This window comes from Babylonia areolata, chromosome 23 (genome assembly GCF_041734735.1).
Source record: "Babylonia areolata isolate BAREFJ2019XMU chromosome 23, ASM4173473v1, whole genome shotgun sequence".
NCBI classification, from domain to species: Eukaryota; Metazoa; Mollusca; class Gastropoda; order Neogastropoda; family Buccinidae; genus Babylonia; species Babylonia areolata.
The window spans coordinates 45,532,242-45,545,510 of NC_134898.1; the positions used below are offsets into that span (position 1 = coordinate 45,532,242).

Consider the following 13,269-nt stretch of genomic DNA (forward strand, 5'->3'; position numbering starts at 1 on the left):
TAGACAGCACGACGTCACGTCGAAAAGCAGTCAAAGGAAGCACATATGAACATATCTGTTAATGTGTAGAGCCTGTCATCTTTGAGTCAGAATCAGAAGATCCTATTACATGTGCATAGTGAAACCTCCCGGCTGCTTTGATAGGTGCTAAGCAAGAAGAATGATTTTTTGCATCTATACCTCAAGCTAAGGCTGTTCACCACTTCCTAGCTTCCTACCATGCAGTTAGCACACAGGTGAACACAGGTAACTAACAACAAATGGTATAATAGTTATATTCAGCAACTGCAGTGGCTTGAGTCTACAGTTTTTTCCGCACCACATGGAAAACAAATTTATTGAACTTAGTTTCTGGTGACGAACACATTCTTCCATGACTTCAAAACAATGTTTATGATCAAATTGGGTCACGTGTCTATTTTTCATGGTGATTACACTAACACACACAAACACGCACGCGCGCGCACACACACACACACACACACACACACACTCACACACACACACACACACACACACACACACACGCACATATACACGCGTGCGCGTGTGTCTGTGTATTCATCGGAAACTGTTTCATGCCTTCTTTCTTTTTCCCTCAGGTAATCCAACGGCTGACAACCTCATTGTGAAACTATGTGGAACCCAAGGCTTCAACAGCAGTATCTACAGTGTTGGTCAGGAGGTCTTCGTGCAGTTTAAGTCCGATTTATCAGTTACTTACAGAGGATTTAAACTGCAGTTCCAAGCTGTTGAGTACACGGCAACTACCACCCGCCCTTGTAAGTGATAGGCGACATGTTTCGGACGCGTGTCAGTTATTGTATTTGTCTTTATCATTGTCATCGCTGTCACCGTTATGACTTCGTTGTCATTTCTATCAGTGCCATTATCATAATTGTTGTTACTACCTTCATCATCATGGTCTATATGCTGCAACTGACATTCACACTTCATTAAGGTGAGTGATCGAAGAACCCTGAAGGCCACCTGTTTGATGATATAGGAAACACACACGTGTGCGTGTGTGTGTGTGTGTGTGTGTGTGTGTGTGTGTGTGTGTGTGTGTGTTCCTTTTGATTCTCCAGGCAAAAGATGCTAAGATGAACAATAAATGTAGCTACTTTTCATGTTAATGCTTTTCTTCTTGTTTTCTTACTGTTCCTATTATCGTTGGGATGTTACTGGATTGTGATTTGAGAACACCACTACAGCTATGGACAGTGGTGTCTCTGGGTCCCGTACTGGTTGAGGATCTTATTGCCCGTATATCTGGCTCTTTAATAGGAGATAAAACTGCTTTTTGTAACCAGGCGTCACAAGTGCCTCCTTACAATTCGAATGTTCTTGACGGGTTTCAAATCCTCCTGCCCCAACTCCCTTATTTTACAATATTTTTAAAATTTAAGAATGACCCTTTCACCGCCAATGTCGCATCAGTTCAGCACTGACCAGCCAGGTAGAGCACATATTTATGTAGTTACGACCAGATCATGGGTCGGTCATTCACAAACCTACTGCTCTTAATTTTCGGTGGAAGGATTGGCCATATTTCGTTCACATCACATAGGAATCCCCAGCTATTCTTAAATGCCTTTTTTTCTGTTCTTCTGGCACCAGGGAGTATTTCACTCTCAACTGTCAGGCGGTGAAATCAGTAAACCATGTTCACGTAGACATGACAGAATATAGTAGTTGTTTATCTGCACGGCTGGTTTTCTTCCACTATCACGTAGTTTTGTATATAACGTACAGAAAAGTCCGGCTCTAGGCATCGATCTTCGATCAGTGTGCGGCGAGCAACGATCACATCGGTCCCGAATAATTTACGGGTGAAAGCTGAAACGTTCTCGTTCAATGAAAGTCTATGCATAGGGAAATGCGGGCTTCAGTTTCTTTATTCCTGAGTTCTTTCGCTGCTGTCCGGCATGAACTTTTCACCAACGGGTGATAGAACCGGTCCGTGTAAGTCTTCAGAGTGAACAGGGAGGAGGAATTTTGTTTAATGTCCCGTCACACATTTGTTAAAGTATGTATGAATACATTTGAGTATTATCGGTTAGAAGGGGTGGGAGATGTGAATGAATGGAGGGCTGGGAGAAACTGGGCAAATGAGGGTGAAATGAGGGTGAAATTTGAAAAACAATTTCTAAATACAATTACAGGAAATTACTTAAAGGACTTCATAAAAGAGAAGTCGTTAAACTGACAAGCAAAACAACTAATAATGAATGCAAAAAGTCAAAAACATCAACGTTCTCAGTCACTTGTGAAGACACACTTTCGTGTACATGAGGCTTCATCAAGCTAGTCAAAAATTATCATATGCTTAATTGTCAGGTTACTAAAGCATTTGCACTTGACATTAGAACAATACTTTGTGCATAATGAATTTGATAATAGTCTGAGAGCTAAACTCAGAATTGGTCTGCGAATCGGACCAAAGTCTGAGAGAGTCAACTGACGAGGTTTTAGACTTGAATTCAAGCACCTATAAAAATCTCCTTCTAGTATATTGCTTATTTCCTTGTATGACAATGGGCAATGTACTTTTATACTATCTATATGATTCTTTGCTCCCCTTTTTGCTGCCCTGTCTGCTTGGTCGTTATAAAGAATCCAGTGTGGGATGGTATCCAACAAAAATCAACATTTGTACCCTTCACAAACAGGGAGTGCAATACACACCTAATTTCAAACAATAAATCTTCTCTTTGATTATTCTCAAAAAGGAGCAAACTTTTTAAAACAGATTGAGAATCAAAACAAAATAGGATATTACTTACTGTGATTGGTATGTCAACAAGATGATTTAAAGCCATAAGGATGGCCACCAATTCAGCTGTAAAAATTGAACTGCTGTCCCTTACCTAAATAATATGATTTTTCTGTTTTTAGGTCAGGAATGACAAAAGCAGATCCTATACTGCTATCATCCAGGACCGACCCATCAGTGTAAACTTGTAAATGATAATAAAAATTTTCTTCTAATTCAACTCTGACATATGCTGCTATTATATGTGGAGATTCTCCTTTTGTTGTGTCAGAAGCACATGTTGATATTTGCTTTTGTTACTCCCAGGGAGGGACAGGTGGCACCAGAACATGAGGTGCCATATCATGTAAATCAATGTCTGAAGAATTTAAAATATCTGACACATATGTGCGAATGGTTTGTAAATTTGAATTATTTTGTGCTTTTTTTTCTTTTCTTTTTTTAAATCAATATCAGACCTAATATTTAGAGCCAGAGTAAACAGAAAGTCCAACAGGAATCAAACTTTTGTAACCTACCGACAGCTCACTCCCAACACCTCCCCCTGGCTCCGTATTATAGTTTGCCAGATCTCTCACCAAAATTACCAATAAACTCCCACTGACTTTTCTTAATCGACGAACTCCTAGTCCTACCGAAATTACCGGATGTAACGATTACCATACTGCCGCTCGATGACATTCTTGTTTCCGGATCTCCACGAAGCACCGAGCTTCGTACCGATCTAGGACCAACGCCCAGCTACTTCGTACAGAAAAATCCTTATAGTGGGGAAGTACACGAATTTCCTAAACCAACTGCAAAGTTATTTTCACTCAAATAACGAAAGAAAAAAAAACAACACGTGTTGCCAATATCCACAATTCTTCAGGATCAGGATTTGGGGCGTTGTTTTATACAACTTAGCCATTTTTGGCTTTTTATGCCCCTTCAAATTTACTCCTTTACATTGTTGGTCAGGTCGTTTACTAGCTCAGTCATTTTATCCATCAAAGTCATATTTCTCTTTTGTCAATAACTCGTGTTTATCTATGAGGTACTTAAAAGTATTTATAGAAATGAATAGTGTTCACAAGGCGTGGACGTTCACGCCGTCAGTGGAGGGGAAGAAATGTTGATATTGGCTACTTGTTTTTCCTCCACTATTTTGTTATGCAAACTTATCTTTGTCAACCATTGGCAGATAGCATCTCTGCAGAGATCCAAGTAGAGGCCACTATTCCCTGTGCCAGTGGTTGTTAGTGATCTCCCTCAGTTGGATCCTCTTCGGATTCCCAAGCGAAAGGTGCAAAGATGAACAATTTACGAAGTAATGTATTTGTTACCATTGCTACCTGCTTTCTTTTCTTTTCTTTCGTTTTTTTTTTTTTTTTTTTTTTTTTTTTTTTTAACAACGTATTTTGTTGTCATTTCTTCCTATTATTTACTTTATTCTACCCTTTAAACAGCCAGTAGGCAGATGGTGTCTTATTCCTGTTAAAAGGAGATTAACGTACATCAGTCTTTATGAAAGACGTTTTGAGAACAGTTAAAGCATTTGATGAAATCTCAGGTCTGAACATTTATCGTACAAAAGCACGTGTATAATGTGTGGTTGTGACAAGTAAAAATTGTTCCAACGTATTATTCAGTCCTTACTCCCTCCCCGCAACTCCACCCCTTCCCTTCCACTTCCTTGAGAAGGGAGGTGGCAAAATGGTTAAGACGCTCAGCTGCCAATACAGAGAGTCCGTGAGAGTGCCGGCCGGGGTTCGAATCCCGCTCTCACTCTTTCTCCCAGGTTTGACTGAAAACTGAATCAAACTGAGCGTCTAGTCTTTCCGCGATGAAACGATAAACCGAGGTCCCGTATGCAGCAATGCAGTTGGCGCACTGAAAAATAACCCATGGCAACGAGAGTGTTGTCCTCTGGAAAAATTATGTTAAAAGAAATCCACTCTGATAGGTACACAAATATATAAGCGTGCACTCAAGGCCTGACAACTTGGCTCTTTGGGTTATACTGCTGTCACGGCAGGCACCTGTGCCTAGCAGATGTGGTGTAGCGTATACGGATTTGTCCGAACGCAGTGACTGACGACTCCTTGTGAGAAACAGAAACTGAAACCTTACACACACACACACACACACACACACACACACACACAGGGGGTGGGGGGTGGGGAACGAGAGAGAGAGAAATCTAAAATACTGGGCAGAAATATAAAATCATGGGCATGTTTTGTTTATAAATTTCATCAGTACATGTATGTAGCCTACGCAGGTATTCACTGGCATGTTTGACCGACAACTTTGCATTGTTGACTGGTAGGCTGTTAGCCTTGCTGCACTCATATATTTGTATCTTCATTTTTTTTAATTTTTTTTTCAAGGCCTGACTAAGCACGTTGGGTTACGCTGCTTGGCAGATGTGGTGTAGCGTATATGGATTTGACCGAACGCAGTGACGCCTCCTTGAGCTACTGATACTGATACACTCAGTGACACAGTGTGTAACCTCTCATTGCACAGGGACCACCACCACCCGGGGCCAATCAAAGACGAGCAGTTTCAGAATTTTCATATGGCCACTGGTCGGCACCGCAGTAGGCATACCTGTGGTGTTCCTCGTCGCTATGTTTGTCTGTCGGCGCCGGTACGAAGCTTACCGTAGCTCCGCCGCAACAACCAGGATGATGACCCCCGCTGCGACTCCTGTCCCTCAAGGGCCCAACAGCACGAGCCAGCATGGCGTGTACATCCTGCCAGCCAGCCAACCTTCCAGGCCGTCTGACGTAGCGGGGACGGGTCACACCAACGCGGCCTATTCTCCCGAAGCCGCCGGGGAGCCGCCACTGCCTTCTCTGCCACCGCTTCCAAGTGCTCCGGCGACGCTGCAGCTGCCAGATACGACTGGTGGTAGCCCCGGCGTGCAGACGGCTGCAGCAGCAGAATCGCGGGTACCACCATCGTACAGCGAAGTGATGAGGGAGGTGGCTCAGCCTCCAAGTTATGAGGAAACGATGTTGGGGGCTGTTTCAACGGCACCTTTCATGAACCGTATCGAGTGACGCTGTTTTGGAGCATCTCTGAGTGTCTGGAGGAGGAGCGGGGGGTACAGCTCTGGTAATGAATCAGAATCAGAATCAATTTTAATGTCAATTAGACCTGAACAAGGTTTATAAGACACGCATGCAAAGTTACATGAAACCACGCAAAAAAAAAAAAAAGATAAATGCTGAACAAGATATTGAATCACTCTTGCACGCTATGGCGTATTTGACAGCAGTTACTGACAAATTTCCTCAACAGTCCCACAAGTTTGTCTTCCAGTATCAGCTGACTGGGTTTAATAATATTTGGAATGTAATTTTGAATTTTTTGTATGAATTCTATTCTAATTTCTTTGTATAATTGCAGTCATCTAAGAAATGAAATTCATCCTCTATTGTTTGACATTGTAAACATAGTCTCCTTTCTTTTGGAATGTTGAAATATAGGCCTTTTTCTATTGCTAAATCATGACAGGATATTCTTAATTTGCACAATGATTGTTTTTGATTATAATTAAGATATCCTTCAAGCAAATAAGGCTCGGTTCTGTATTCACGAGTAACTTTATTATAGAATAGTAGTTTAGATTTATTTTCAGATTTGTTTCTCTTCCAGAATAAAACATATCCATATTCTAGTTTATTCATTATAACGTGGCTAAGTCTATGAATATTGAATGTTGACTGATTATTTCAATATTATTATTAGTTGACATCATCAATATTTTGCGCCTTATAAATATTATTATTATTAGTTGACTCCATCAATATTTTGCGCCTTATAAAAATTATTATTAGTAGTAGTATTTTTATGCATTTATCTAATTTTTTTTTCTCAAGGTCTAAGTGCGTTGGGTTACGCTGCTTGTCAGTGTGTGTGTGTGTTGGTGCTCATGTATGTTTATGTGTATTTGGTTGTGCTTTTATATCTGTGAACCTACATGTTTGTTGCATGCATATCTGTTATGCATGTGTGTGTGTGTGTGTTTGTGTGAACGTGTGTCTGCATGTTTTACATTTATATTCTTATTTATCATCATTGTTGTCTTTATGTGTGTGTGTGCGCGCGCGTGCGCTTAGAGTTGACTTCATCAATATTTTGCGCTTTATAAATATTATTATTAGTTGACTTCATCAATTTTTTGCACCTTATAAATATTATTCTTATTAGTTGACTTCATCAATATTTTGCTCCTTATAAATATTATTATTAGTAGTAGTAGTATTTTTATGTATTTATCTAATTTTTTTTTTCTCAAGGTCTGACTAAGCGCGTTGGGTTATGCTGCTTGTCAGGCATCTACTTGGCAGATGTGGTGTAGCGTATGTGGACCGAACGCACTGATGGCTCCTTGAGCTACTGATACTGATACTGAGCATGACTGACAGTGGCCCCAGACCAGCATATACAACGAACTGCACTACCACTACAACAACAGGAAGAGAGAAACTAAAAAGGAAGAAGAAAAGACCTAATGAGTGAAAGCTATTTGGTCGTTAACTCTCTCCATACGAACGGCGAAAGAGACGACGTTAACATCGTTTCACCCCAATTACCATCATCAAAATATGGAAGCGGAAGGCTCTTATACTGAAGACGTGAATGTTGACAAAGAATACCACAATTCTGACGACGGAAGCTAAAGGTTGGGTCATTCAGACACCCACTGGACATCCGAGGGGTCTGTGTAGAGGAGAAGAGGGGACTGGCCGTACTGAGTGAGTTAATCAATCAAACAGTTCTTCATACAGTACCGGCACATGCTTCTGTTTTGTGCATCGGAGTTCCTGGGACACATCTACATGCAAAAGTGCAGTGCAGTGCAGTATCTTCTTTTTTTTTTTTTTTTTTTAATAAATATTTTTATTCGAGTTTAACATTTAATACATACAGACACACATACAAAACTAGTATTTGTAATTAATAATATTTGTTATTGTGCATTACTTAAACTGTAAATCAGGATAACAACAATTTTTCGGTTTTACATGTCTCTTAGGTCTGTTAGGAAGTACTTTATACATGGTTTGATTTTATTTATTCTGCATTTATAAATGAAATGTTTCGCCACTAGAATGATATAGTCAAATATTTCATCTGTTTTTGTAATATCATCATTTCCAAATAATACTAACTCTATATTCAACTTTACATTTGCACAATTTTCACACTTTTCCTTCAAGACATTCTCTAAGTCCCCCCCCAAGAGCTGAGTAAATGTGCAGTGCCATAAGTAGTGTTGAATTGTGTCTATTTCATTTTTACAGAAATTGCACTTGTCGCTATTTGTTATTCACATTTTTTTTTTTAGTATTTTGTTTGTAACCAATATACCATGACATATTCTAATCTGGAACCATTTCAGTCTTACTTCCTTTATATTTTTCACTTGTTTCATTGTAGTATCCCAATTTATTGCAATATCTAGTTTTTGTTCCACTTGATAAAAGAATGTATATTGTATAGAAAAACTGGTTCAAGTAATATATCATAATATATTTTAGATCCTTTCTTAACATTAGCTATTATCTGCAGTGCTTTTGGTTCTATATTGCAAGTTTTGTCTGTGACAGTAATATTGTTTGTGCATAAGTAACTATTAATGGAGCGTATAAATCCCATATACAGTAAATAATTAACTTTAACATCATATTTTTCTGTGAAATCTTTATGACTAAGGAAGCACCCATTTTGATCTGCAATATCTCTAACCAGAAAAATACCTTTACTTGCCCAGTTTTTTTTAAATAAACTGTCTTATTACCGACTTTAAATTTGTCATTATGAAAAAGTGGTTCTACAAGTGCTTCTTGTGCTTCTTCAGTGCAGTATCTTCTTGTAGAGTAGTATTTTCTTCAGTTGACACACATTCAATCAGATAATCCATTGTGTGAAATTCAGGCTACTCCATCCAAGGAGAGTGTTTAACAACAGTGCTGAGCTTCTCTCTCTCTGTGTATAATATATATATATATATATATAGAGAGAGAGAGAGAGAGAGATTTGACACACACTTTTTTTATTTTTTTATATTCAATACTTCTTGCACACTACCTACCCAGTGGGGTCATTCATGATTTCCGGCAGGAGAAGGGTTAATTATGTATATGAATCACTGCAGCGCTGAGGAAAAGGTATTGATTTCTGATCTTTGTTATTGTGATCACTATATACTGCACATAAACATATCATATGATTGTGCTGGTGCTGTAATACGCAACGTAATAGGGATCTCACAAAAGACATAATATACATGTATACAGGCAGGCAGGCAGGCACACACACACACACACACGCACACAGAGAGAGAGATCACACGAAACTATATTTTGTTTCAGTGTCAAAACATTGTTAGTTTACTTCCAAAGTCAGGTAAAGTTTAGAACATTTTCAGAACAAAACATAAAAGAAATAATGTCCAGCCAATTACTGTTGACTGAAATTGCCGAATCCCTGTTACATAGTCCAGTAGGAGTGTTCATGTGATGCGATCTTCGGATATTGAATTTTATTGATTATATATGTGTTGTTAATTGCTGTTACACAGATATTTACGAATTGTTGGTTCCATTGTTCTAGTTTATCCTTTTTTTTCTCTGTATATCCCCCTTTAACCATCATTTCTAACCACAAATCACACACACACACACATGGCACGTCAAATATCACTCAAAGTGAAAATTAAAAAAACGAACACACACACACACTCTCTCTCATGCACATAATCATAAGAAAAAGATCTAAACCAGCACTCAGAGACTCTCTCTCTCTCTCTGGGTTTTGTTGTTGTTGTTTTTCACCATGGCCATTCACATTCCAAAGTACAGGACGTTTTCCCGGTGAAAGTTCAGGAGGTGAAAATCGGTTGTGCTGTGAGTGCGGGGTCATTAATTTTCTTGTGTGGACTGTGATAGTGATGTCATCCCTTTCCCCAACACCCTCACTGTCACTATAGCACAGTGCTAGCAGCAGCCAGGTGTGTGTGTGTATGTGTGCACGCGCGCGCGTGCGGACGGGGTGGTGGGCAGAAAACAGGATAGTTTTTACTTTTATCGAAAAAAAGACAGCAGATAAATTTTACTTAATTTTAAATAATGCGAAACTCACCCTCTTTTTCTCTGATTTCAACAACAAACGGGCTGACTTCTAGAAGCGGTTGGCTTTTCGAGCACCCCGTGCAAGAACAACACGTAATAATTGTTCATTTATACAAACACACAACCTTGACGGGCACCACACACACACTATTGACATATCCATTGAATTTCGCTTGTTGAGATAATTAATGTATTCTGTATTGGTGCCACGATTTGCAGTTGTGAGCGCGCACGTGTCTCTGTGTGTTTTATGTCTCTGTGTGTGTTTTAAATAAAACTGGTGTATATTTATATGAAAGTGGATTGTTATAGAATACTTCGTAGAATGTTTTCAAAGGCAGTTGAGAGTCTAGATTTTGGAATATGGGTGTCTCACATTTGTTCAACTGTTACGTTACTTTATGCCAATATGTACGTGCTATTTTAGAAAATGTCCCCCCCACCCCACCCCCAAGCTTTTTTCTTTTTTTTTAATAATATAAAGATTAATCTGCCACTTGACAATTCATATTTTCAGAGAAGCACAATGTATTCTAAAAATGTATTTCTTAATTCATACGTATATATATATATATATTTTTTTATAAGCACAGTGTGTGTGCGTGCGTGCGTGTGTTAAATGAAAAGCGTGTATTTTAGTTCAAAATCTCAAGTTACAGAAGACCTTTTCAAATGTTTTACTAGCAATTGCGAGTCACAATTTTACAATATGGATGTTATACATATTTTTTTTCAATATCATATTTGAGCTATCATGTTATTTTTTGTCAATATGCATGCTATTTTAGAACTTTTTTCTTTTTAATAACATACCATTTGACAATTTATGATTTTTTTGGGGGGAAGCATAACATATTCTGAAAATGTGTTTATTGATATACATGTTATTTTATAAACACTCTGTGTGTGTGTGTGTGTGTGTGTGTGTGTGTGTGTGCTGGACTCGGCTATGGATTGAGACATTGTGTTGGGTGAGCGATGACGGAGCCTGTGGATGCACAATTAATTTCCAAAAGGTGAATAAAGATGTAATGTGTGCGTGTGTGTGTGTGTGCGTGTTTGTGTGTGCATGTCTCCGGCCACAGCAATGGGGATTCATGTACAGCTTAGCCTTTTGTGAAGGACATTGACTCTCGAACCAGGAGGCAAGATTGCACTGGCTGTTAGTGCTGCAGCCTAAAAGTTGGGGGCTAGTTAGCCATTGGGGACCATCCCAATGCCCTAAAGCCCTCTTGGTCGAGAGAGTGGGGATTAACTTGGGTAAGACACTTTCCTCTTCAATCAAATTCTAGCCCAGATAGTATGCAGGGACAGCACTTGCCTCTTCTGCTGTTCTGATGGTCAAAGTCGGACACAGCTATCATATATATACATATATACCTATACATATAAATGAATGAGACGGATACTTATATAGTGCATATCCTCAGTCGGAGACCAAACTCAAAGCGCTTTACAAACACGGTGTCATTTGCACAACAGGCTGCCTACCTGGGTAGAGCCAACAGTGGGCGCTCATCATTTGTTTTCCGCCTGTGTCATTCAATCAAAATTTCAGGCACGCACACATACACACTCACAGAGGCATGAAATATTTTACGTGTATGACCGTTTTGTTTATTTACCCCGCCATGTAAACAACCACACTCCATTTTCCAGGGGGTTGCATGCTGCGTATGTTTTTGTTTCCACCCACCAAATGCTGATATGGATTACAGGATCTTATCGTGTGTATCAGATCTGCGTGTGTTTTCACACAAAGTGGTTCAAGTGCTAGCAGGTCTGCACACATGTTGACCTGGGAGATCGGGAAAATCTCCACCCTTTGCCTGCCAGACGCCGTCAACGAGAATTGAACCCTGGACCCTCAGGTTGATAGCCCAACACTTTAACCACTCGGCTGTATATATATATATATATATATAGAGAGAGAGAGAGAGAGAGAGAGGGTTGAGCTCTGGACCAAAAGGAAAGTGTTATTTTTTTTCCTTCCAGACATGATGAAATGATGCTGAATTAAAAAAAAACAACAAAAAAACACCACCACCACCAACAACAAAAAACAGCGGTGTTTGCAGTCAGTGTTATGAGCATCACTCTCAGGCTGGATCAGCAGTGCTTTCTTGCATGCATGTGTTCACTTCCATTTTTATTTTACAAACCACAGCCACTGTTTATAAACCGATGAATAACATCTTTTTTTTTTCTATCAAAGACATCGATTTTTTCAAATGCATTTTCAACCTGTTCATGGCGCATATGTGCCTGAAACAGCCATTACTGTGTTCAGTGATAGGACAGTGGTAGATCATATATATACAGCCTAGGTAATCTAAATCGTCTCACTTTTTTGTTGTTGACATTTCATGAAAATATACCTGCTTCTATTAAGTGCTTCGTAAACTTTTTTTTTATTGTTGTAAAGTCTGTACATATATAACTATATTTGTATTTCTTTTTATCACAACAGATTTCTCTGTGTGAAATTCAGGCTGCTCTCCATCAGGGAGAGCGTGTCGCTACACTACAGCACCACCCTTTTTTCTTCTTCCCCCCCCTATAAGTGCAGTTTTATTTGTTTTTCCTATGGAAGTGGAATTTTCTACAGAATTTTGCCAAGGACAACACTTTTGTTGCTGTGGGTTCTGGTGCATGCTGCACACAGGACCTCGGTTTATCGTCTCATCCGAATGACTAGCGTCCACCACTCAAGCGGATATGGTGTATCATGTATATGGATCAGACTGCACACTATGACACCTTGAAACAAGTCCCACACCACTCATTCCGAGTCGTCCGTACCACTCCACAACCAGGTTGGTATGACCATAATCTGCAATGGCATTCCTTAAGGAACTGTTCAGTACTGATGCTAGGTCACCATGATTGTTTATTTGTTTTTATTTTTGTTTTGTTTGGTGTGTGTTTAAAAAAATAAAAATAAAAGAAGTGTAATGCATACATGCATGGGAGCAGATCCTCAAAACATGGACGTAGGCCAAATAGTTCTGACCACATTATTTAATGGAGACACTCAGCACATGTTGAACAAACATGCACACGCACACACTTACATTCATCTGTTGTTCTTTCAAAGTTCACAGTTTTTCATCTTTCTTCATGTCAGCACATAGTTCATGTTACCAATTCAGTTACGGCACCAAACAATGACAATTCCTACCATCCAAGCACATCTTTAATATTATAAACTGCTGCTTTTGTTGATCATGTCCAACTTCTTTTCTTGAAACTGAAAAGCATGCACATGAAATCTATGAGAAGAAAACACTACAAATATCTCACATGGTTCCAGTGCAGATAATTTCTGATTCAATGTCTTTACTTCTTCTTCAAAATTATAAG

General features: G+C 39.2%; 1 protein-coding gene across 5 annotated transcripts in view; it reads left to right on the top strand.

Annotated features, from left to right (window-relative positions):
* LOC143298301 (scavenger receptor cysteine-rich domain-containing protein DMBT1-like) overlaps positions 1–10,944 on the top strand; it is a 43,666-nt gene extending 32,722 nt beyond the window's left edge. For 3 of the 5 annotated variants that reach the window (XM_076611120.1, XM_076611121.1, XM_076611122.1), the window contains 2 exons: positions 603–782; positions 5,288–10,944. In XM_076611120.1, the coding sequence (XP_076467235.1) occupies positions 603–782; positions 5,288–5,826 (719 nt within the window). In that variant the 3' untranslated portion in view covers positions 5,827–10,944. The remainder of the gene's footprint in view (positions 1–602; positions 783–5,287) is intronic. The other 2 variants (XR_013057364.1, XR_013057365.1) reach the window with 2 other exon arrangements.
* The last annotated feature ends 2,325 nt before the right edge of the window (positions 10,945–13,269 follow it).